Source organism: Solea senegalensis, linkage group LG2, assembly GCF_019176455.1.
Source record: "Solea senegalensis isolate Sse05_10M linkage group LG2, IFAPA_SoseM_1, whole genome shotgun sequence".
Taxonomy (NCBI): domain Eukaryota; kingdom Metazoa; phylum Chordata; class Actinopteri; order Pleuronectiformes; family Soleidae; genus Solea; species Solea senegalensis.
The window spans coordinates 17471908-17497656 of NC_058022.1; the positions used below are offsets into that span (position 1 = coordinate 17471908).

General features: G+C 38.9%; 1 protein-coding gene across 2 annotated transcripts in view; it reads left to right on the plus strand.

The window, feature by feature from the left end:
• The window catches only part of plekhm3 (pleckstrin homology domain containing, family M, member 3), a 37557-nt gene extending 12318 nt beyond the window's left edge, over positions 1-25239 (plus strand). For both annotated transcript variants that reach the window (XM_044018376.1, XM_044018375.1), the window contains exons 4-8: positions 4923-5068; positions 5806-5999; positions 10831-10894; positions 17982-18139; positions 20290-25239. In XM_044018376.1, the coding sequence (XP_043874311.1) occupies positions 4923-5068; positions 5806-5999; positions 10831-10894; positions 17982-18139; positions 20290-20452 (725 nt within the window). In that variant the 3' untranslated portion in view covers positions 20453-25239. The remainder of the gene's footprint in view (positions 1-4922; positions 5069-5805; positions 6000-10830; positions 10895-17981; positions 18140-20289) is intronic.
• Positions 25240-25749: the final 510 nt, after the last annotated feature.

Sequence of the window (25749 nt, forward strand, 5' to 3'; positions counted from 1 at the left end):
GTGTATATTTAGTTTTAGTTTAGTTTTATTTATTCTATTTTATACTTATTTTAATGTATACTTACTGCTGAACTTGCCGCACAGCGATTTTGTAAACCTGATGTGCAATGACAATAAAGGTTCTATTCTATTCTAACATAAACCTCCAAAAAAAAAAAGATACCCCACCCTGTCCTTGCTTACTTTTATTAGGATCATAGAGAGGAGACCATAATGTTTGGCACAACCCCAGGCCAGTGTACCAAACCTCAGTTAAGACATTTAAGTATAATTGCATTGCTCACCCCAAATCTAAATGTACCTCAGAATGCCATTTCATCTTGTGGGGTCCAGCACTTTAGTCCCACAAAGCTGTTTCTGACCCAGTGATAAATATAAACAAACACACACACACACATACAAACTTAGTGGTAGTACTCTCCATTTGTGCACATCATCATTGGAGTATTTGGTTGAAGTGAATTAGACACATCAAAGCTCATGGCTTGCTTGTCTTTTCAGTTTTAATTCACACTTGTCTCTCTCTCTCTCTCACACACTCTGCCCCCCCCTCTCTCTCTTGGTCTCTCTCTCTCTCTCACACACACACACACACACAGTGTCCTCTCAAAGGTGTGGTGGTTTGAATCAGCGGGCAGATAAAAGCGTGAGCCCCTTTGCCCCAATGTCATCCCTCTCTCTCTCTCTCTCTCTCTCTCTCTCTCTCTCTCTCTCTCCTCCCTCTGTCTCATGCCTCATGCTTGCTTTATGATTCTCTGTGTCTCTCTCCCCCTCCTCCCTCTCGCCTCCATGCACTCACCCTGTGGAGGTCAAAGTGACTCTCTCTCACTACAGAGAGCTGCAGTACAATCGGTAGACCTTTGAGCTACGTTTGAATTCCCATTCATCTTTTCCTCCGTCCCTTTTCTCCTCGTCCCAGAAAGACCCATAAAAGATCAGAGACGAGTAGAAAGAAAGCAGTTGTTACTCTGTGCTGATGATAATGGAGGAAGGAGTTACCCGCAGAAAGTATCAGGTGTAAGAAAATAACACAAAAAATATAATTGTGTCCTCGTTTCAATTCACTTTATTTTGGGATGCATTTGAGTAATTTTGATTTAGTATATTGATTTGTTTTATACCTCATGTATTCACTGTGGAAGTCCTGATCAGGATCATACAAAGCAGGACTTGATCTTATCAGAAAAAAAACATTTTTTGTTTAGTTTAAATAATGCACCACCGGTAACCTTCAACTTAAATTGTCAGACCAAAACACTACAAATTTAATATTCTCCCTGCACAATGGTGAAAGTTCATGCAGGCTGACATCACATGTACTATGTGCTCAGTGTTATTTCTTTTTGCATTGTCCCACATTATCTGCTCAAACTTTATTGCTTGTTTTACATCATGCGCTACATGCATGAGGCTCACTGTCTCAGCTGTGGTAGAAGTTCTTTTCACCACAGTGTGTGTATGTGTGGGTGTGTTCTATTTTTGTCCTCATGATATAGAATTTGAGGTTAAGGTTCAAGGTTAAAGGATGTTATTTAGCTTTTGCGTGTTTTCAGGCTATGTATGATTGTGTCTTTGTTCCTCTGGCCCAAGAGCAACACACCAAATTTGAGGCTGCAGTTGGCCTGAAAGCCGCCCATGGCGGTCAGCTGATTCCAAGAAGTGACACAGTGTTTCTCTGACTGGTGACCATCCCCTCTGCTTGCTGGCTCTCAACCAGTGGTCTGAGGTTTGTTGAAAGAGCATCCACCCCAACAACAGCATGAGCTCATGACTGAAATTAGGCTATGTAGGTCTTAGTTACACATATGTATACAATCAAGGTTCCTTGAATATTCCTGGTTCCTTATTTAATTTTTTATCCTACTTTCAACCACAGGAAAACAAACAACCTTTGTTCAAACTTGAAACAGTGGTGAAAGTGAATCCTGTTAATGAATAGATTACAGCAGTTTTCTTCTTCATCCAGTTTAGGGGGCAGTGAAAATAGTGGAAACTGAAAGCATGGCAGAATGTAAACAGCCAGATCACATCTGGAGGGTATTTGGGGTGGCTAGAGTTTAGCCACGTTCTGTGGAAAAAAGAGTAGTCAAAGGGCCACCTAACTAAAGCTGCTCCTCGGAAAGCTTTAGGCAACTCTGTTCTTTGCAAAGGAAGAATTAGTAGATATAGTAGCTCTGCAAAAGCCGAGGGACCAATATGATGGGAAAGATTGCTATCTTATGACTGACAGGAATTACTGCGTCAGCTTCATTGCTGCCAACCTTCTGCAGTATGATTAATATTGGTCTTAGTTTTGCTTTAGAGAAGCAGCCTGTACATGCCTTCTGCTGGAATATTAGTAGTATTACCAACACACTGCCAGCATCTCTACATGACCTTCCACTCTCTCATCTCATCTCTCTCTCTCCCTTCCTCACTCACACACACACACACACACACACACACACAAATAAGGTTCTGCCTCATTAGGACCAGTTTTTGGTCACTTCTGACCAAGTCAGACCTAGTGGTCTGTTTTCAATAATTGATGATCATGGGCATTACTTGTTGTTTTCATCCATAGTCCAACTGTATGCAGCTGTTGTTGCTCTATGTAGCCCTTATGTTTCCGCCTTGCCTCCATCAGTCTTAACATTAAATGTGTGTGCATCACACGAATGTCACTGGGCAACACAAGATCCAAATGCTGCTATACAGAGAAACACAGACAGGATTATGTAGAGCTGATTTGCTTAATCAGCATTGTGGGAACTCATTTGACAATTAATGTAACAGACACGAAAAGTTATACATTACAGCTGTAACAGCTTTAATCTCTGGTTGGACACATGAAAAAAACATTTCACAATTTTTCGCTTTGACTGACGTTTAATTTACTAAAGTATTGATGTGTAAAATTTTTAAATAAATAATTGACTAATTAGTCAGACTAATTAGTCAGTTAAATGATGATTTGTTACAAACATATTTAAGTCCACCATTTTGTCTATTTGTGGCTGAAAAACAAGTTTGTTTGTTTGTTTTTAAAAGTAGGAATCCATCTCTCAGTGCTGATTAGACTCTTATTTCAGATGATTTTCATCTTCTCATCTTCGATCTTCGAAAAGTACCTGGACTGACTTCTCTTTAATGTCTCCCTTTGTCTGTCCTTGTCTGATCTCATACTGCTTCTCTTTCATTCAGTTTTTTCCTCTCCTCTGATCATCTGATAGTCCCTTACCAGTCCTGTCTTTTTCTTCTATTTCTATTTCCACCATTTTCCAGTTTGCATTGTTTCTTGTGCCAAAGTACCACTGACGAACAGGCTGACACACGTCCCTCTTCCTCTGCTGTACTTCTTGTCTGTATCCTTCCGTGCCTCTTTTTTTCTAAAACCCAGATAAAAGTCTCCTGTTTCTTTTCTTCTCCACCTCTCTTCACTCGCTGTTTTCCTCCAGGCCCCATGTCTTGCCTCTCAGATTGTGTGGATAAGGGACACCTGTCACAGTGCTGTGGCATTCATTTGTGCGTGCGTGTGTGTGGTGTGTGTGTTTGGGTGAAAATGAACTTTAAAGAGTCTGGCAGACAAAGCAGACCGTGGGGCAGTGATCAGGATGAATAGAGCAGATGATTTGTTGGTCTTTTAGTGGTACAAAACACTTTTGTCCTGAAATCTGCTGTTGTGACTACTAGAAGAACCAAGACTCTGTTATCCATCAGATTATTTCAGATGGATTTTACACGCAGATTCTTGCAGAACACAGATACTTTGGACCATGATACAATATTTGCCAAGGCTTAGTACTCGCTTCTTGGCCAACAGAATATTTGTTCATTGATGAAGTTTAAGGAAGAATAGTATCTATTTTTGATACAACTGTTAATATTGTTGCAGAATTCAATATAAAAGTGTGAGAAAAAATAGGGCACATCAACAATAACAAAGGGCTCATCAGTGTTTATAAATGTTTGTACTTCTGCAGATATACATGTATCATTACTTGAGATGATTTGTCATTGAGTCAAATGTATTGATCCTGATCAATGAATGTTTACACTCGTAATTATAAAGTAGATAATAGAATCTTCTTAGCTTCTCCTCTAAAACAAAAACTTTATTACATTAATATTGTAATGACACCATATTTGTTTTTATTCACAGAAATTAGAACTTTAAGCATACAGCATGTAAAATCTTTCTTTTGGGTTTAAAGGCCACACTCATAGGTGTGGTGAAAAGCTTACAGTAGTAAAGAGGTCAAGATGTGATTGTTGTTGGAAAAATGAAGATTGATGGGATAGTCTCTCCTAAAAGACATTCATAGTGTTGCACTTATTTGTCCATTCTGTGTCTAACAAATGATATCAGCGCTTTAGAGATGTTGAAACAGATATTTCCTTAACTTTACCAACTAAAACCCTCTACACGCCCGGGAAATTGACTCTGTCAACTGTCCATGACATATTTATCCTGTAATTTCACCCTGTCCACAATAATTCCAAACATTAGGTGATGTATACATATTATGATCTCCTCTTTAAACGTAGACTCTCTTGTTTATTATCTACAGGTTTATTCGGCTGGATTAGTGTGGTATTTACTGCGAGGCAATAAACTGACACATATTAACACCAAGTTATTTGCCCCCACAACCTTTGTGTTCTCATTAAAATGGCTCTAACTGCCTGCTCATGCAGACTGCTGACACCAGAAGCAGTCTGGTACAACACTTTACAGTTAATCAGCAGGGTAAAATCCTGAAAAGAAAAAACTCTTTATTAAAGGCATCATGCATGTTTACTTTTTGACATTAAAATGGAAGCTTGGTGTCACTTGCATGCACTTTTGAACAGGTTTCTTAATGTCAGACTTCTGTCTTTAGACTTGTACCTTTCAAATTAATATTTTTTAATATAAACAAATGCACATCTTTTCTTCTCAGCTTGCCAGCGTCCAGTCGGTCTGTCCAGAGAAAAGGCAAAGGTTTGCTACTACAGCGGCTGGTACTACTGTCAGAGCTGCCACCAGGACAACTCCTTTCTCATCCCAGCACGTCTGCTGCACAACTGGGACACCAGCAAGCACAAGGTGGGAAGGAACACACAAGCTGAAAAAAGCAACATAGTTTGACTAGCAAACAAAGTTTTTTTCCGATTCTGATTGATAGGAACATTAGCAGTGGTGTACGGTGTCTTGAAGTATTATGATACATGTTCATCATTAAAGATTTAGTATTTTCCAGTTCCAAACATTTTTGATTTCCTGTTCAAGTCCTCATTTCATGTGATCTTCAATGATGTGGCTTATTCAGTTCAAATTAATATGGCAGTGCATGCATTTCTTTGCCCCACACCTTCTATCACAGTACTGAACATACAATGTTAGACTGTAGACATCATTTTCCCTGGGAGGAAACTCGTTTCCACAGCTCAGTACACATGGTCAACGAACGCTTAAAATGCGCAGTCACAGCCTTGTTGCCACTAAGACAACAGCTTGAAAACGTACAACAGCATTCAGTAATCACAACATAGCATTCATCGTATTTTAAGGTAGCTACATCTGCCAAAACTGGTTTGCTTCTTAGTGTTCTGAATCTGCTCCCAGTGGGCAGAAGGGTCAGATGGTGGCTGAGTGGGTGTGTAATGTCCTCTGCTATTGTGGTTTTGATGTATGTTATGACCGTATTGTTCACTTCTGTAAGGTTGGGTCTAGGAAGACCAATAATCTTGGCAACATTGATTATGAATGTGTGGATCGGTTAGAAAATGATGAATTGTGTTTGGTGCAGTGATCCCGATGCTGACTCTGATGTGCTTCTCCAGGTTTCCAAACAGGCCAAAGAATTTCTGGAGTTTGTGTATGAGGAGCCACTGCTCGACGTCCAGCAGCTCAACCCTTGTCTGTATGAGCACTGTGAGCCTCTCAGCACCGTGCTACGTCTCCGTCAGCAGCTACAGTCACTGCGTGCCTACCTGTTCAGCTGCCGGGCAACTGTTGCTGAGGACCTCAGACGAAGGTTGGTTGAATGTGAAGTAGGTTGTGGTGGGTTTTACATCTGTGCCTTACACTACAGATGAAATTATCCAGTAACTAAAATTATTACACTTTAAAACATATTTAAATTTCCCAATATTTAAAAACCCAATTTTCTGTTTTTCCTGAATGAATTTGTAATAAAAATGTGTTCACAAGGGTTAACAACACAGAATCCAGCAGGGTTTCTGGTTCTTGTGTGACACCGTCATGGTTTACATTACCTGAGTTGCTTGAGTGTTTTGTTCAGGTGTTGTCATACACATAACATGAACAGGATGATAAAAGATCCATCAGTTTTATTTATTAAAGCACCATGATAAGTAGGCTAGCCTAATCAATGTGTTTGAACCTGAACATAATTGCTAATACTTTGTTCAAACCTGGTCTGGTCTGTAGGGTCCCCTTATAGTTACAGTATATTAGAGGTGGAAAAAAACCCACCCAAACCCAAGGTAAAGATAACTGGCTTTGGGTCACCACTGTCTGTAAACATTGAGATATCCTACAACCTTAACATATTTCTATGCACAGGAGACACTGGCTATTATTTTTATGTTGGACATGCAACAGCCTGTGTCATTGACTGTGTCACTGACAGAATAACTTAAATATTTGTTATATTCCTCTGTTGATGAGCAGACACCTGCTTATACAGACTGCTGACGTCACATGAGCTGTGCACATGTGTTTATGTGTGTATGCCTGAGTGCATGTGTGTATATTGCCATAACTTTTATCTGCATGCATTCCTGCTCCCATAAAAAATGTGTGTCTGCGTGTGTATATGTTCATGTGTGTGATGGTTGGAGGGGGATGTTTATCTGAGTGGAGTTCCACACTGAAAGCCTTGTCTGGGAGCTGATGGATGCTTCTTGCCCCAGTCCAGGTCACTAATACACTCTGATCTGACAGACCATTTCTAAAGGAGATTCATCCACCTCAGCATACAGACTGGAATTATATTAATATTTTATTGGGGTAATTTACAATAAAAAAAAACTTTTTACCTACCAGTAAAAGCAATTAACGATAAATTGTTAATAAACATGGTTAGAATTGTTCAATAACAATCTTTAAGTCGCTGTTAAACCCTTGTTCACACTGCATAATATACAGCCTGATTTTCTGGTTGCAGAGTTTATGCAACTTAGGGACAATTCACCTCATTTTGTATCCAATCGGCTCTCACTTTTTGTAAACTTTGCCCATAATTCCACATCACTTTTAAATGTGTTTTGATGAATGAATGTGGTTTGGAGACTAGTCATGCGCCTTGTAAAACACTGCAAAGTGTCTTGGCTATAGAGAAATGGATGTCGTGATGCCCAGGAATAGAGCTGCAACTAAAGATTATTATCATAATTTAACATATCACGATTAATTTGTCGATTATTTTCTCGATTAATCGATCAATCATTTGGTCCATAAAGTATCAGAAAACCTTAAAAAATGTTGATCGGTGTTCATCAAACCTGGAAATTACGATGTTCTCACATGTCTTGTTTTGTGCACAAACCAAAATGATTAACTTTTAATGATTTCTTTGTTATCCTGAGCAAAGAAATGATGAAAATATTCACATTTAAGAAGCTTAAACAATCAGAAATCTTGTTTTAACCAGAACGATTAATTGATTATCAAAATAGTTGTCGATTAATTTAGTAATCGATTAATAATCGATTCATTGATTAATTGTTTCAGCTCTACCAGGAAGTAGTATGAAAGTATCAGTTAGCCACCAGGGGGCGACTCCACTGGTTGCAAAAAGAACTTGAATGGACATCAGAAAATGAGCTTACTTCTCACTTGAATTATAATGCCAGCAAACATTTTCCTGAGGAGTTAATGGTCTCAATCACCAGTTTTAGTACTTCTTTGATAGAACATGATGTCAATTTTGTAAATGATGTCCCCATTTAGAGGGAAATGGATGATCTGGCATTGTCCAATAATTGCCTGGATACAGGTGATGCTTGACAATTGGATAATTTGACGGAAATGTTTACATAAATGGAGAAATCCAAAGGGCTCATTTTGGGTTATTTGGCACTGCATACTCCAAGTTTTAATACTTGGAAAACATACAAAGGCAGAATTAGAGACTCTGGTTCATGCATGTATCATCATTTTAGTCCTAGTTGTTTGCATTAATGTCCCACTATTAAAATATTTTTCTCAGGTTTGGCTCATAGCTTCAAAGGAAAACTACTGGTATTGCTACCCCCTGTAAAAACCATATTAGAGGTCCCCTGTTGCATAGCACTGCAGAGCAGCATCATGGCATTCTGTGTTTACTTCTGTCCCATTAGCTAGTGCTGGCGAGTGCCCCGCCACTTCCAAACACTGCAGGATTGATGAGGGCCATGGCGCTAAAACCTTCCCTTTGTCATTTGTCTAATTCAGGAGGAATTTAAAGAGTTATCTGCCAAATACACACAACCACATGAGGCACTAAAGGCTGTAGGTGCAGCAGTTGTAGTCTATCTGAGGTTTAATCTTTGGTAACAGGCTGCAAAAGAAACCTTGACATGGTGTGCAAACAGAAAGCGGTTATTTTATAGTATTATTTAGCAAAGCTATAGATAAATCTCAGGAGATAATGTGGCATGAACAAGGCTGTCCTGATAATCATGTCTTATCACTAGACCTTTGTTCCATGTAACACGGAGGTGATTGTGTTTTAATTAATTAAAATGTTATAAAATCAGGCAGACTCAGTGAGTCAGTGATTTCCAAGAGAGAACTGAATACATGAGAACAGACAGCACATGAACTAAGAAAAAGAAAATACTGCTGTATTGACTATTTCTTGACACTGTGTCAACACATACAACAAAAACAATAAAAAACAAACCTTAATTGGAAAGATAAAATTCATTGCAGTGATTTTTCTTTTTGGTTTGCATTAGATTGTCATGTGTTAATTTGATCATCCCTTAAGCACACACATTTGCCTTTGACACCTGTTGTTTCTTACCCCCACACACACACATACATACATGCATGCAGCTATTCTTATGACACTGCATTGACTTTTATTCATTTGAAAATCTTAGACATGAGGTTCTGCCTCATTAGAACAAGGTTTTGGCCCCCATAAGGAGTACTGGTCCTGGTTTATGCCAGAAAAGTCCCAAAAGAGGTAACAAATACAAGAACACACACACACACACACACACACAAACACACAAACGTACACTTAATCAGGTCAGACACTCCCTCCGCAAACAATCATAATCCCTGAGTGATAACAGAATTTTAATGAGGTGTGTCCTCAAGTGGAAACTGCATTTTGGAAAGTGATATTAGAAAAAAAATTTAAGCAAATTCTATCATGGCGTATACAAATGTTGTCAGCATACATGTGCGTTTGCATACATGCTTGGACCTGTGTTTTTTCTGTTTGTAATCTAATCCTTGTACGTGTTTGTCCTTGAGTGCTTTTATCAAGATTAGCACACACTTCAAGGGTGTGTTCATCTGTGTCCTGACTACACATTCAGCACACATCTGTTTGTACTGTATGTGTAAGTGTGTTTGACTGGACCCGAGTGTGTGTGTGTTTTCTTATGAATGCTGATGTGGTAACCATTGGTGACATGCCAAACATAGTAGTTTATCAGTGGTGCCTATCACAGTGAGGTGTCTGGATCTCTCCCTCTCTCTCTCTCTCTCTCTCTCTCTCTCTCTCTCTCTCTCTCTGAGTCTCTCACTCAGACACGCACACAAATAATCGTACATACACTCGCATACTTGTGTTTCGGTGACACTCATCACAGCTTAGTCAGGATTTAACATGGTGCCATCCATCTTCGTTGTCTGAGAGGAAGACACACGCACACACACACATTACTGTGTTTTGTCACCTCATGTTAGAAGATGGAAAGTTACTGACTCTAGATTAACATTATTGCTTTGTTCAGCAGTGTGGACTGAATCACTGCAGGGTAAACATTGCTAAACACATGCTTAGGTCCATATTTGACTACATCGTTGTTGCCTCATGTTAATATATTTTCAAGATTTCAACTATGATTTCAAAAGTGGCCTTAGCAAACAAAATTTCACTTACACGCACAATCGGTGCCTTCAATTAACAGGCAATGTAGGAAATGAAGAATAAAGGATATTCATTTGTGCAATAAATGTATAATAAGCACCCCCACAATATTAGACCCTGTTCTGACGTGGTATTAACGTCGGTCTTAGAGATAGAATTACAAGTGGATAGCTTTAGGTTTGTCTGTTCACATCTGGTATTGGAAATGCATCCTTATTGTGTCTCCTGTGAACATTTATAATTGTATTTCATTCCCAAACTTTTCATGAATGTCATTTCTATTAGCAAAGATCAAATTATGTTGTGTGTAAAAACTTTAACTTTATTGATTGTTTTCAATATGTCTGTAGGGCAGGAGACTCACTGCTGAGTCTGTAGCTTTACAATCAAAGATTTTACCCATTAGAATGGTAAAAATAAACATGTGGTCAGTGTAAATACTGTGGCAGTGATCATCAGTAATTGATTGTACTCGAAATGCTGAAAGGAGTAAAAAATACTTTTGGACACATGCTGAGTTGGTGGTCCTTCGATCTCACCAGGGACATAGTTACTGGGAATTGTGTTTTTTTGTTTTTTTTTAATTAAATGTGAAGAATGACATGCTGCAGGATTAATGACATGTCTCGCATTATTAATTGTTTCATTTACATTATTTGGCAAGTGTGGAAGTAGCTCATCAGCATCTCATTAACACCACTTGTGTCTTGTGTATCTAAATTATTAAAACTTTTCTGTGTCTTTTTTACAGGATTTTCCCCAGAGAATATCTGCTACAACATATTCACCTTTACTCCATAGCGGATCTGCAGCAGGTACACACGCACACACAATGCATCGCTTAGACTTTACCCTAACCTTAACTATCATAACTAAATGCCTAATGCAGAATTTATAAATACTCTGTTTCACATGGAGGTATATACATTGATTTTCTTAGGGAGAGATTGTAAAAGCAGTTTAGTATTTAGGCACTGAACTGAGTTTGGGGGTTGTTGGGTCAGAGGAAAGCAACGACAAATGATTCAAAAGTTCCTTTGTTTGTCATTATGTTGTACTCTACCCCATCTTTTCTTTCAACCCTCTCTGAGTCAGAGCTCGACCACAGAGTCTCACGGTGAATGAGATTGCCCCCCCCACTCCCACAATCTGTGCCTCTCTGCTTCACTAATTGGTCACATTCAGAATCAACAGGCAGAAAAACAAAGCGTGACATCCCTACATTTTTCCCAACATCCCTTTGGCCTCACACATACTCAGCACGTATGTGTTTTGTGTGTGTCCATCTGTGTGTTCTTTGCCTGCTAAATGCTGTGATGTAACTAATAAACCTCCAAAATGGTGGTTTAATACTCTTTTAGGTGTGTTTAGCAGAGGCCGTGCAGCTCTCTCTTCGCTGTTCCTCCCCTTCTTACCTCCCCATCTCTCCCCCCTCTTAGAGATTTTGAAGCACTCTTTCTCTTAATTGGTTTTCCATATTAACAAGCTTGTTTCTTTTGATTCACCTCCTGAATAAAATGACGCTCTTAATCAATGTGGCTTTTTTTGTTCCAGCCCAGAGGTCAGTGAAGGCTAAACTCCCCTGGCTAAACCCTGGCCCACACTAGTCTATTCACCTCCTGACAAATAGCCTCCACCCATATCCCCCATTAAGAACCAGTTCATTTTGTAGTAACTATATGTGTTTGTTTAAGGACACTCTGCCCTTTTCCTCCACTGTTTAAGGATTGTTTGTTGGGTTTTGTGTGAGGACTATAGTAGGATAGGAAAGAAGGTGTGTGTGCAACAGGCTTCCCACAGTGACACCCTGGTATTCCTTTTTTACCAGGCATGCCTCTCCACTCACACTTGTCCAGACTCACACAAGCCTCTTAAGTAAATGTTAAACTGTTATCAGAAAGATTTCTAGTTTCCCCACACGGCCTTTAATTTATTTAGATATTTGGGTCATACATCACTCTGAACTGTATGATGAGGTCAAATAGGATTTCTCATGGGGGGAAAATACATTAATATTTAAAAATATATATAAGTATATATAAGTATAAGTATAAATATATATAAGTATATATATATAATATATATATGTATAGACATATATATAAATATATATAGACATATATATAAATATTACAGATAAGCTATATAATAAAATATATAAATACATGAATGGGGGTTACACATTACTGATGTTGGTCTTGTTTAGGTTTCATTGCTATCCCAGCTCCTTTTCAACCTGTTAAAAAATCCACTAATATCTGGCCTCTTTTTTACCTGAAACAGAAATGAGTTTTTACCAGCTATTGCTGATTCAGGCAGTGATTTAAAATGTAATCATTTTCCTGGCATTTTGGTTGTTCATTGTGTGTTTGTGACATCGAACGTGAGTAAAAAATCTAAATATAAATGCCTGTGCTGGAAATGGTAATGAGGCATTCTCCTTTTTTTCCCTGTGTTGACCTGTTAATGTAAAAGCACTATGATAGTGTAGTTGTGATTTGTCAGCTGGGGCTGCTTCCCATATTTCTTATTTCATATTTCTCCTCTTGAGATCACTGAGAATTTTCACTGAGAAAGTATCGGGAAAAACTTTTCCCTCTTCAGACCTTGTGCTCAATGTAGCACCTCCTCTCTGCCTGCGTCCTAACTGACTGCGTGGAAAATACAGTTTTCAAGTTGATTCTCAGCAGCAGCAGCAGAGTAGTGGATGTTTTCATAATACTAATATAGATATACTTTATAAGAAGGTTACCATTGTGTGAGATTAACATGGCACCTGGGCAAATATGAAGTGACAAATGACGAACAGCCATGATTCCTGTCCTCTGAGGTCACTGGTCCACAGGCCGAGGCACGACTCAGGACGTAGCGAATTGTGCCTGTACCTTTTTGTTTTATTGGACACGTGGTTTCATTGTGGCAAAGGGACTATTATTGCTCTTCCAAGTTCCACGTATATCTTTTCATCATGTTGGTGAGAAGATGCACAAGAAATGATCCGACCCCAGATTGGATACATTATCAACCAACATACATCAAGTTTTCAGCGTGTGTGTGTGAGAGGGTGTTATCCAAACAGAGCTCACCCTGGTCTTTCCAGCCATGTAATCCCAGCTGGCTGTCTAGTTTCTCAAAAGAGCTGCTTTAGTGTGTATGTGTGTGTGTGTAAGAGAGAGAGAAGGAGCAAGAGGAGGGCAGGCGAGCGTCTGTTAAACAGCAGTTTTAGGGGATTAGGAGGTTTTGGAGCACAAAGACTCAGCGTGGAGCAGAGAAAGAGGCTGAACTGGAGGGGGAGGAGTTTAGGAGGAAGGATGGAAGGAGAGAAGGTGAAGTGTGTGGTGCGGGGGCTTATTTGGAGGGAAAAATGTTAGAGGATGTGAATACATCTAGTGGGTTTGTCCTATGGGTTTTCTCCAGGTACACCAGCAGATTACAGTTAGGTTAAGTGGAGGCTCTAAAGTGACCATACGTGTGAATGTAAGTGTGGTTGTTTGTCTCTCTGTATGTTAGCCTTACGATAGGCCAATGACCTGTGTCACCCACTGTCAGCTGCTATTGGCCCTACCTCCCCCTGGGTCCCTCAAAGGAGAAGATGGTGGATGGATGAATGAATGAATGAATGTACATAAAGCTGAGAGACTACTCTACTTTGTCTACTTTGCAGCTATGCTGCTGAAGGTATTTATTTCAGCTTTAGAGGGTTACTGTCAGATCTTAGCAGAACTTAAGTTTTATTTCACCTGTTCACTCACTTTTTTCTCCCATTGATACCTCTTGCATTCACTATCTGGGTGGGCTTTGGTGGTCTTTTACTGAATGAACAGCTGATGTGAGAAGGCTTTTTAAAGGCAGGGTAATCTATTAATCAATCAATCTTTATTGTCACCCAAAAGTATCTCCATACTTTCTGCATCATGTGTTCCACTGTAGGGCTGTCAATTTTCCTCTATAATCCAATTAGAATTCTATTCCTTATTATTTTTAATATTTGAAATATATTCACATTTTTAATTCAAATTTGAATACATTTTAACTTGGTATCATTGTTTTGCATTCTGTCCACTGGGCCATGCATGGGACACTGGTGGCCTGCAGGTGCCTCTCAACAGCATTAATATTATTAGCTGTGTTGTCTGTGGTGATGGAGAACACTGACTTACGTTCTACTCTCCTGAGTTTGTCGCCGATGCATCTGGAAACGGTTTTGGCAGTGTGGCTTGCCTGAGCTTCGGACGTTTTGAGAATTATATCCGTGTCTATGAAATGTGCGGTGACTATCACATATACCTCTGTCGGTGATGGTTTTGCAGCTTGGAACTGTATACCTTGGCTCAAGATCTTGGATGAAGCCTTTGACCGGACCCCTGCGAGATGTTAATCAGTCTCATGTCTTTGCAAATAAAGCGTACCAGTTTGTCCGTAATAGCATTCTGATGGGCAGCTCTAAACCCTGTGATTTGGAGGGAGGCAAAACATACGTAATTCTTGCTTGCTCTGACATAAACTTCGCCAGTTTGCCAGGGTGCGTTGTGGGCAGGTGTCCCCTAATGTTGCTTGTTGTCGAGTGATATTTAATATAATCTTTATTTGTATTTTTTCAGTTAATTGATGGAAAGCGAAAAACTTCCCACAACTTTTAGATGGTCTGGACTGGTGACCTCCGTGGGTGTATTATCACCGTCATTTGTGACTGAACGTGAGATTGTGATTCAGAAAACTGTATCCTTCTACAAGGGTCGTACATGAAGCATTTTGTTTTTCACACATGATAGGCAGAAGAGAGAGCACCAGGCTTGAGTCGCCACATTTTAACACGTATGTTTAAAAAATAACCACAAAAAACCATTCAAACAGTAATTTCAACATTCGATTATTAATTATTTTTTTAATATTCAAGTTATATTCGACTCCTGAAATTCGCTCAAACAGCCCTAGTTCACTGAGAATTGCGTACACGTTCTGGTCACATGTGCAGAGCCTGTGTGTACCCCAGCAGACATGAGAACATTTAAGTCACAATTGCCGAACTCTGTGGACTGGTGGATGTGGAAGCCATACATTTTCCATTATGAGTTTGTTTTTTGTAAAATCTACAGTCAATTGCTGTGGACCTCAGTCGTTCATACCTCAGTGAATGTGTAATGTCACAGCTTGCACCCGTCTCCCTACAAACTGCTTATGTCTTCATGTTTTCACCTGTGAGTTCTGTGAGTACTTCCTATGCCGGAAATAGAGAAGGTAGTGCCACCCAGTCAACCCTGAATCATAGTCTCTGGCTGCTCATAGACCCAGACACTCAACACAGCCCATCAGTATTTTCTATTCTTTGTTGCATTGGCAGGTGTACAAAGTAAAAAAGGTTGAACTCCGATGTTTGTTCTGAGTAATTGCTCCAGTGTGACCCTGCTGGCCAGTAGTTCTTTGATGTAACTAATAAAAAGGTCACAGGATATTTATAGCGAGTAGCAACAGCAGAGGTAATCAGAATTTCAAGAATACAGAAAAAGTCTGGATTTGGAGAAATAAATGATCCGAGATTTTTTTTTTAGTGTTTATCATGAAAAATTCCTTCCAGCCATCTGACATTTAGACCAAGCTAGATTTGATTTATGTGCCATTTTCTTCATATTAGGCTTCCCCTCTTTTCATCTGTCCATTTACCTCCGTCACCCTCCATCCATCTTTCTGTGCCTCCTGCCGTCTCGCCCAGTGTCTCTCCAGAGTACCATTCAGCCACCAGAGCTGTACTGCCTGTCGTTTGATTCTGCCCAGTCCAATTACATAGGGCCTTAATTACTAAGGCTGTCAGCCTACATCAGGAGAACCATTTGTCGTGTGGACTGGGCTGGACCAGACTGAGCAGGTCTACGTAGGTTTGGTGTGGGCTGTGTTGGGCACAAGGGGACTAATATCTGTCACAGTTTTTCTCTTTGTCTGCCTGGAATTTAATTTCTCTGTTTTAGACTGAGCATGTTTTTTGACACTTGCAGGTATACTTGAGTTTTCCAATAAACACCTGCAGCTTTTTTTTCTTCTTTTTTTTTTTTTTTTACAAAAGAGTGCACAGTTTTAAAACTAAACGAGTTCTATTTACTGCCCGTTCTATTTCTATGTAACAACTATTTCCGTTAGGTCAGTAAATTCATAAATAATTATGTACATCATGGTTCATTGTTCAGCCATAACATGATTTCATCAGATCTACTTCCTTAAAGCCGAAAGTGATGTCTTCAGATTGTCTTATTTCAGCCAATACCAAAGAATATTCTGTTTACTATGATGTATAAAGACATATCACAAAAGGTGGAACACAGAGGTCCACAGCAATTTCACATTTTTTGTTGAAAATACAAAATAGATTGATAAGGTATTGTAACATGTCATCGACTTTTTAATATAGACAATTGTCACATGAGATACCATCAAAATATTAAGTGTATACTCTAATGCAAGGATAAGAACCTAAATATATGAATGCTTCTAACACATATCTTTTGCAATATTTTTACTGATTTAAATTGCAACCTTTGTGATTGGCTAAATGTGTTGTATCAAGTAACAATTTCATTTTGAAATTGATTCATTCATTGTGTACAGTACTCTGCAAAAGTCCTAGGCCCTACCAATGCTACAATGCAGTAGTTTTCGAACACTCATCTAGAAAACACAAATTGTTCCGAAAAAAAACTACTACACGTTAATGTGTCAAGCATTTAGTGTGATCAAACCTTTGCACTCAAACAATAGCATGAATAGCATGGCCCTGCTCTATTAAACCAGGAGTGGAACCCTAATTCATATTCATAGTCATATATTACATATTATGGGTTGCTGAAGTAAAAGCCTCAAGCTGAGTCCATTCGTGTCCCTGTAAACTGCAGCAGTCTTTGACTGTGATGTGTAAACTTGTATAAAGTAGATGAGTATACCTCAGTCCTCTATGCTTCCTCTGTTTGTGTGAGGTTTCTTCGTCCCCTCTCCATCTCACGTCCTTCTCTTCTCCCTCTGTTCCTGTCTAACAAACAGTATGAAGGAGGTTATAATCGTTAGGTCCAGAGCTCTGCCAGGTGGAGCCACTTGTATTTGAATACAGGCTCTTGCTCTCTCTCAAGATCGCTCTTGTATATTGTAGCTCTACCACTCTTTCTCTTACTTTATACTGTTACATTCTCTCTGTCTTGCATGCACTCTTATATTTAAGCTTACAGCTCTGACTGCATTTTCAACATCATACGAAAAAGCTTTTTGACCATGTTTAGGTTTTATTTTCTGACTAATTCTACGCAGCTTTTCTTTTGACAAACTGTGTTTCTCTGTGAGTCATCCCCTGTCTATTCACTACCATACAAGCCCCCGACTGCCAAAGGCCCCCACCTACAGTTCTTAAAGGAACTTGCCAAGCGTTGCCATTAAATGGTGCTCACCTCATTCACTGTCTTCCTCCTTCCTGCCCCTCACTTTCCTCTACTCCTGTTTTCTGATCTTTTTCTCTGAGCAACAGGATTACTTCTGTCCCCCAGTAAATTCTGTGTGATGGGAAAACCTTATTACACAGACATGTCTTTGCCTAATTTCACATTGGAGCAAATGTGTGTGTGCACTTATGTCTGCATCCTATGTACTGTGTTCTGCCTCTGTAGAGAGCCACCTCACATTTCCACATATGCAAACATTGTAAACTTTGAAAACTCATTCTCATACATGGAATCTATGACCTGAGCCCAACACATTTGTGGTGTACCACAAGGATCCATTCTTGGTTCTTTCTTTTTTGCCTTTTGCATGCGTCCTCTTTGTGATAAAGACAGTTCTAATCCCTGTATTATGAAATTACATTTTGAAGTCTCTTTGTTTTTCTCTCCTCATCTTTTACCCTCAACCCTGTTCCTCTTCATCCTTCAGGTGATTGATGGAAAACTGGCTCCCTTCCTGTCCAAGGTGATCAAGTTTGCCAGCTCCCATGTGTTCAGCTGCAGTTTGTGTCGAGAGAAAGGTTTCATCTGCGAGCTCTGCCACGACAGACAGGTCATCTACCCCTTCCAGGAGAATGCTACAAAAAGGTACAGTCAAAAAAAACAAAAAAAGAACAGTCAGGAACAGAGTTACACTTGGTGCCAATGGACTAACAGGAGATATGTTGTAGGTATAAGAGTGAGCCTAAACAAGACCTATAACATGTTAAACATTGAGCCTGTCTGATATAGCAAGGGGCTGTGGTGTAGATGGCAAAAATCAGAGTGAGGCAGCACTGGGGTAGCAAGAAATGAGGGAGTCTGGCTGAGGTGCATAACTACCATGTCCTGCATTAACTAACACAAAACTTACAAATACATTTTGACTTACCATCAGACTTGATACGATCTGTACAAGGACTGCCACTGAAGTTAAAGTCATCAAGTGTATCGTCTTGAACGTGCTGTCATAAGTAATCTTATTACCTAACTAAAAAAGGTTTAAAACATTAGCACCTTTGAAGATGTGCTTCATGGTTTTTTTTCTTCCTTAAGAAAAAACTGTTGGACTCAGAGGTTTCTGAAGAGGTTCTTTAAAAACAGTGGTGTGAATTGTTGTGGAAATTCTCAGTTGCTTGTTGCTGGTGAATAACGAAATAGAGACTGCTGCCAAGCGACAAGTTTTTATTTCCTTGTAAAGAAAGGTCAGTGTGCACATATGAGGGCACTTCATTTTCTGAGTGTACCTTAAAGCACCTGCAAGTAAAACACATGAATGTTCACTTTGTTCTATAATAACTCACCGGAGCAGAACCATAGCAAAGGTCAGAGGGAGGGTGAGAACACAAAATGGCTCAACAATCAGATATGTTTGTTTTTGGCCTTAAGTTTATAAATGCTTTATCAAGTATTTCATTACATTAATGTCCTGACTTTAATTCTGGCACTTGCAGCATTGTAGTAAACTTGATTTTCAGACATGGAAATTGTCCACAAACCAAAATGTGCTGGTTACTTTGCATAATTAAGAGAACAGACAGTGATATCAGACTTTGCTGAGGTATGCGCATTATCCACAGTTATCCGTGAAGTTGCACAGTTTGATTTCCTCCATTATATCGATGTGGATGTAGAAATCTTGCGACCAAAAATGTCTGCATGTGCATTTGGAAACAACAATTAACAGAAGTCTGAATTATAGCGTCATACATATAGAAAAAAAAACAGTTTAACCAGTGTGACTGAGCCTGCTGCTTCTTGGTAACACTGGTGAACACTGTGGGTGTGTTGAGTGGGTGAAGGAACGTTTTATGACACAAACAGTTAACAGAGGCCAGAGCGTTGCCTTTGTCACTGATACTCAGAGTGACAGACAGCACGGTGATAAGAGCTGATCCCGAATGATTCTTAGAAGACTCTGAGCTGTGGGGGGAAACTCACTCACGCACGCACGCATGCACGCACGCACGCACGCATGCACACAAACACATAAACCTTCCTTTTTGAGTAGTGTTTTATGGCTATGGAAGTGTTAAGTGTTAACTGATAACAGCTGCATCTACCGTACTTACTGGAACTGAGCAGTTATGGTTTACTGAGCTGTGCTCTGTTGGTTTAGTTAGGTAGACATTGATGATGCAACAAATGTGGAATAAGATTTCACCTGACATGCTTGGTTGCAATTAGAAATGTATGATAGCACGTTATATTTAGTGTTTTGGCCGTCATCACTTTAAGTAACCAATGTTTTATCCCTGTACTAAGTTTATGGCAAAAGAGTTTTGTACCTAATCCCACTTACATTTGCCAATATAGCATTCTTGGTGGGAATAATAAAAACTGAAAGACTGATGATACTTTCCTCAAAGTCAAAACACGTCTTTGGACAGTTTTTTGTTTTTACATTTGTCAACTGGTTAGCTTAGCTCAGCAGAAAGAATGGAAGCAGGAGGACACAGACTGCTTTTACCCCAATTGTGTGAAGTATAATTTCTATGTGTTGCTAGACGTACATTTCACATGGCTATTGCTGGGCAGATTGGCTTTTGCAAAATTCTCATCATTTGCTTTATTGGCTTTCAATCAGACCTGTGCTAGCAACGCGATCTGAAAATTTACCTTCTACGTCGCTTTAAGTCTACGACATCTTAAGAACATGTTCATGTCTTTATCTCTATTTAAAAATGTTTTGGCGTATTTTCAGATAGTTGTGTCTGTGACACACTGACGTGTGTGGTGGTGCTGTTGTGTGTGCGCAGGTGTGACGGCTGCGGCGCCGTTTTCCACACCGAGTGTCGCCAGAAAGCTCAGCCGTGTCCTCGATGCGTGCGCCGGGAGCTCCACCACAAGAGGCCGTCCTCCTTTTGGTCGCCTGATGACGACAGCCCGGGATGTTTTCACCAGCCTTACCAAGACACCTGAGCACACACACACACACACACACACACACACTCTCCCTCTCTCTCACCCACCCCACACGCACAAAAGCAGTAACACTTTAGGTGCTGCCAGGCCGTGACACAGGACAAAGAGCCTGTTTTCCTGTGTGTTTCCAGGACAAATTGTGTGACAGCTTTCAGAGAACCTGATGCATCATCAGGTTTGTCTCCATGAGCGACAAGATGCACACATCTGAGCTGAGCAGCGGGGATGTAACACTGAAGAACTGCTGCACTAGGATTTACTGATAAAACTCCTTGTGTTTTGCATCTTCTCACGTGTCAAAGTCGTCCTCTGCCATCTTCATCTCCTCATCACACCACTACCTTCAACGTGTTTCCTCCTCCAGGATTTAAACATGTCAAATCACAGCAGGTTAAGTGGATTGAACTGATCCTTTTCGGTGGTTTTATTCTCCCCAAACGTCTTCTTCCTCTTGCCAATAAAGTCACGCAAACTGTTCAGAAATCAATGGATCAGTTTTGGCAATGAGAATTGGTTCCAGCTTCACGTTTAAACTTCTGCTTTAAAATGTTCTCTTTTGGAAATTTGTCAATTTTAAACCTCTCTTTGCTCTCTGGGTATGTGCAGAGGTTTTTTTTTGTCTTTGTTTACAGACTGAATTATTACATGGACAATAAAAACTAATTAACCAACACTGAATATATTATAATAATTGGTAATAATAATAATAATAATGATTGGTTGGAGCCCTGCTCATATTTAAGTGATACTTCACCTAAAATGCTTGTACACTGTAGCCGTGAAAGGCAGGTGCAGAATATTTGCCCAGGAATTGCAGCTGTTGTTAATCGATTCATGTCAGTTATTGGAATCATTTCTATTTGCACACACACACACACACACACACACACACCAATCAGTGATAGTGAGTTTATCTTGTGCATTTAAGCCGTCCTTTATAACAGAAGCGAACACACAAATGGGCACAGGAGCAGTGGAGTTAATGTAGCTGACTTTTACAGCTCAATGAGGATGAAATCAAATGTTAAAAAAAAACACTCCCAACACCACAGTCATGTTCTCATTTCAGTAATTGTGGACAAAATCCACAGCCCTCTTTCCAAAAAAGGGAATTTCTTTTAAGGAAACACTATAACTGTTGTATAACTCAAGCTGAATAAAAACAAATGCTGGAGTTTCTCATCCACCTGTGTTTATATGCATCTCCAGGCTGCACACGAGTGGAATCATTAGAAACGAAAACAAGCTCCACAGGACAAGTTAAATAAAGGATATATAAGAGAATGTTATTGTTTTATGACTGTACTCCGAGTTAAACTTACTATTTGAGCAAACATGCTTGTGTTTCAGTTAACTTAATGGCTTTAAGTTCCGGACGGTGGTTGTGATTTTATGTGTTACCTAAAGACGAAAGGTAACCAAATGTTTCGAAGAAGCAATTTCATCTCCAAACTCACCAAATGCAGTTTTTCTACACACAAGAGCACAATTTCCACAATTCTACAGTTTGTTGTGCTGTAGGGTTCAAATGACCCTCATCAACTTTCATTTAAGCAAAGTATTAGTCTTTAAAAATATGAAAAACTGCTTCACTTGTAGAAGATATTGATGAACCAGACTAAAAGTCATACATCTTCATATCAAGGAAACACAAGCAGCAAAACAATTACAACTTAAAGCTGCAGTACATAACTTTCTTGGTCTTTTTTTGCTGTTTTTTTGTTTATTTTGATTTTTGTGAACAGAAACGATTGAATTGTACCTATGAAGCATTTAACTGCTGACTCAGCTGATTTATGAGCAGTGCAATTCACTTGTGACACCTCACCTTTTATGTGGGCGTTTCTTCCTATTTCCTCATCGTGCTCCAACCTGTATGTGTTTGTACACCTGCAGTGTCATAAAACACATCACTTCCTGTGCGCAGCATGGATGTGTCGCTGGGTAGGGCTGGTCTCAGTGGTCAAAAGGTTTGTCACGATAAACTTTCAGATTTTCAGATAGTTAATGAAGAGCGAAAGTTGAAGAAAGCAATTAAGTGTGGTTTTATTTATTTCAAAAATTCTAAGATATTGAACCACAGTTACATTGCTATTGAAGAAAACAATATATACAGTATATATTATTATATTGAATTATTGCCCAGCCCTATATATACAGGAGACACGAGATTGACAGTGGTTTTAAGTCCAGCAGATGTTTGTTTATGTTTAAAAAAAAAAAAGAAAAAGTTATGCACTACAGCTTTAAAATCTGACTAAATCCAAGCTGGCCACGGCTGCTGCTGCTGTTTGTGTTTGAGTTTTTCATCTGATTCAGGTTTTATTTGGGTTTTAAACAGAACAATTAAATTTAACTAGATTTGATATGATAATAATGAGCTTAAATGTGATCTCTCTGCTTTTTCCTCTGACTGAGTTATTTAACCTGTAGTTGTGCAACGAACGATGTTTGTTAACTCACCACCGAGTTCACTCTGTTTATCAGTGTTTCTTCATGTAAATGTGAGTCTGACGAGGACGTACTCAGTCTGAGCACATCTTCTTCCCTCCGTCAGTCTAACTGTAAAATACCACAGGCAATAATATACTGTCATTTATCGGAATTGTTGCCTTGTCCTCTCCCCTCCTCTCCTCCCCCGTGATTCTGCTTCCTGTGGTGCTTTATTCATGCAGAATCTTATCAAATGTGATAGCAGCTTTAGCTTTTAGTATTTCTATGCAACCTAGACGGCCTTTTTTGACCCTCTGCTTCCACACGTGTGTACATGTCTGCAAACTCTGTCGTCCGAGTTCATCACAACGTCTGTGTTTCCATCCACAAGTTTTCTAACGGACATTTGAAACCTGAATGACACACATACTGAAATGAAACTGAGTTTTTGTCTATTTAATATTTATTCCATCTCAGCATGTAATTGAAATGCACTTCTAGATTGTTTTTATCCAAAACCTTGAACTGACATTCAAAGTTTACATATGTCATTTATGTATTTTGCAGTGTATACTTGCACTTATACAAAAAAACAGTGCATTGTGGTTTTAAGTTTCCAAAATAGCGTCCACAAACTTTCTTTGTTTACTCTTTGGCATCGTAACACATTCACAGCTTTAAAATTGAACGTGCTGCAAACAAAGTTCTAACTTTGGATGGAAACGTAGCTGCTGCTGCGAGATTTCACTCCCGATAAACTGATCCGGTGTCAGTTCCAGTTTTACTCGTTTCCCTCTCTGAGTCCACTCCCGGGCTCATTCTCATATTTCCATGTTTCCGAGCAATAAATAAAAACCTTCGCCTTTTGAGGGGATTTATTTGTAAACGATCTGTCATAATCAGCACCCGACTGACAAACACCCCCCAGTTCTTGGCTTTATGTGGAAACATGTATTACAGAGATCAGAGTGACAGTTATTCACGCGTATGAAGCATGTGCGGTACTGTAGACTGAAACTAAATAACCCAGTAGTTTTCAAATATGGCAGGAAAAGTGCACTGATGTGAAGGAATGAAATGGGATTTATTTTTGACTTTGTCTTTTGATGATATCGTTGACTGATTCTGCCTGCTGCATAAAAACAAACTAGTGAATAGGTATTTAAGCCTTTGGGAAAGTATTTTTGATATTTATGGTATTTTGTGTTTTTATTTGTTGTTTGTCAATATTTTTTTCTTTCAATGGTTTTATTTGTGCACACAGACGAGAGTTCTCTAACATTCTCAATGTCACTCATTAGTTTTGTGTGTTATTGTGTAAACAACTCAACACCGATCGGGGGGAAAACGCAGCCTTAACCTTATAGATCACGATTTAGTTACATTTGTAAGAGTATTAATTAATTAAAACTGCCCTCAAACAAACGGTTACCATGTAAAATATGTTGAAAATTAGACTCTGTGTATGTTTATAAACAGTTTTCCTCTTCAAATTAAGTGATTACGGTGATTAAAATTACATATTAGAGAGAAAACTATAATTTAGACAAAAAAAATATTATTTATAAATATTAGTTATATTTATAATAAGTTATATTTTTGTATTTTAATTATTTCAACAAACTGAAGGCAGTTGAAATTGGTAAAGATTGCAAAGTCTTCATCGTTAAAGAAGCCTTTCACTTCTGAATTCTTCATTTGTGTGCACAAATGACAAATGAAATAACTCCCAAAATCAGTTGTTGGGTTTGCCTTCATGTTACTTCACATGTTCCCGTAAGATTTTTGCATTTATTTGCCTATTTTCTGTTGCGTGTCTGTGTTGTTTCCATGTTAAGTCTAAATGTGGTTTCACGTCTTGTCAATTTTGTCAATTTATTTGATGAAATTGGAGAATTCCTTCTGGTTTTTTTTCAAAGATATTTTTTTTAAAATGATAAGTTATGTTTTGAAATCTTAAGGCTGTTTTTTCTTTTATTTATCATCCGTGCAAGACTTTTCAGGTTGATTTCATTGTGTTGTGTTTACAGGTGGAATGGAACTGTTCTTTATGTCGCAGGCACATTTCCATCATTGCAGTATTCTTTCTTTTCTTTTTCTTTTTCTTTTTTTTTACATCATGCTTGGAGAAGAATGTATTGTACAGTATTTAATCAGAATAACTGGACTGAAAAACTCTTCTCAAATTTGCACTTTCTGAATTAAGTTTTTTTTATTCTATTATCGTGTCAAAGTTATGCAAGTACGTACAGGAAGGTGTTTGTTTTATTTAATCAGCCCTTCATCATGTCTGGTTGTGTTCACATTTGTCAGCTTTCCACTGATGCCAATAAAGACAAACTTCTTAAAAATGAGTAAAAACATTTGCAGGTTTAATTTAGTGAGGGAGATAAATAAACAACACACAAAATTACACTGTAGGAGTTACTTTTTATTCACAGATTGTGATGAATTTGAGTTAAGAGACGTCACCTATAAAACCAGGCTCCTATTGGACAATACCAGCTGTCAATCACACTGGTGTCCACTGATATGTGCTGTACTTTAATGGTTCACCGTGGACAAGTCACAGGGTCACATATAGAGACAAACAACCATGCACTCTCACACTCACCTATGGTCAATTTGCAGTGTCTTATTTACCTAATCCCCATATTGCATGTTTTTGGACTGTGGGAGGAAACCGAAGAAACAAATGGGAACATAATTAGCCAAAATGACATCATGTTCCAGTGAAACAAATGATTGAGACTATTAACACTAATGTTTACTGATGTTATAAATCAAGTGAGAAGTAGAATAATGTTCATCAATAGACTTCTTTTTGAAACGACCATTACCATGGCTATGAAACAGAGTAC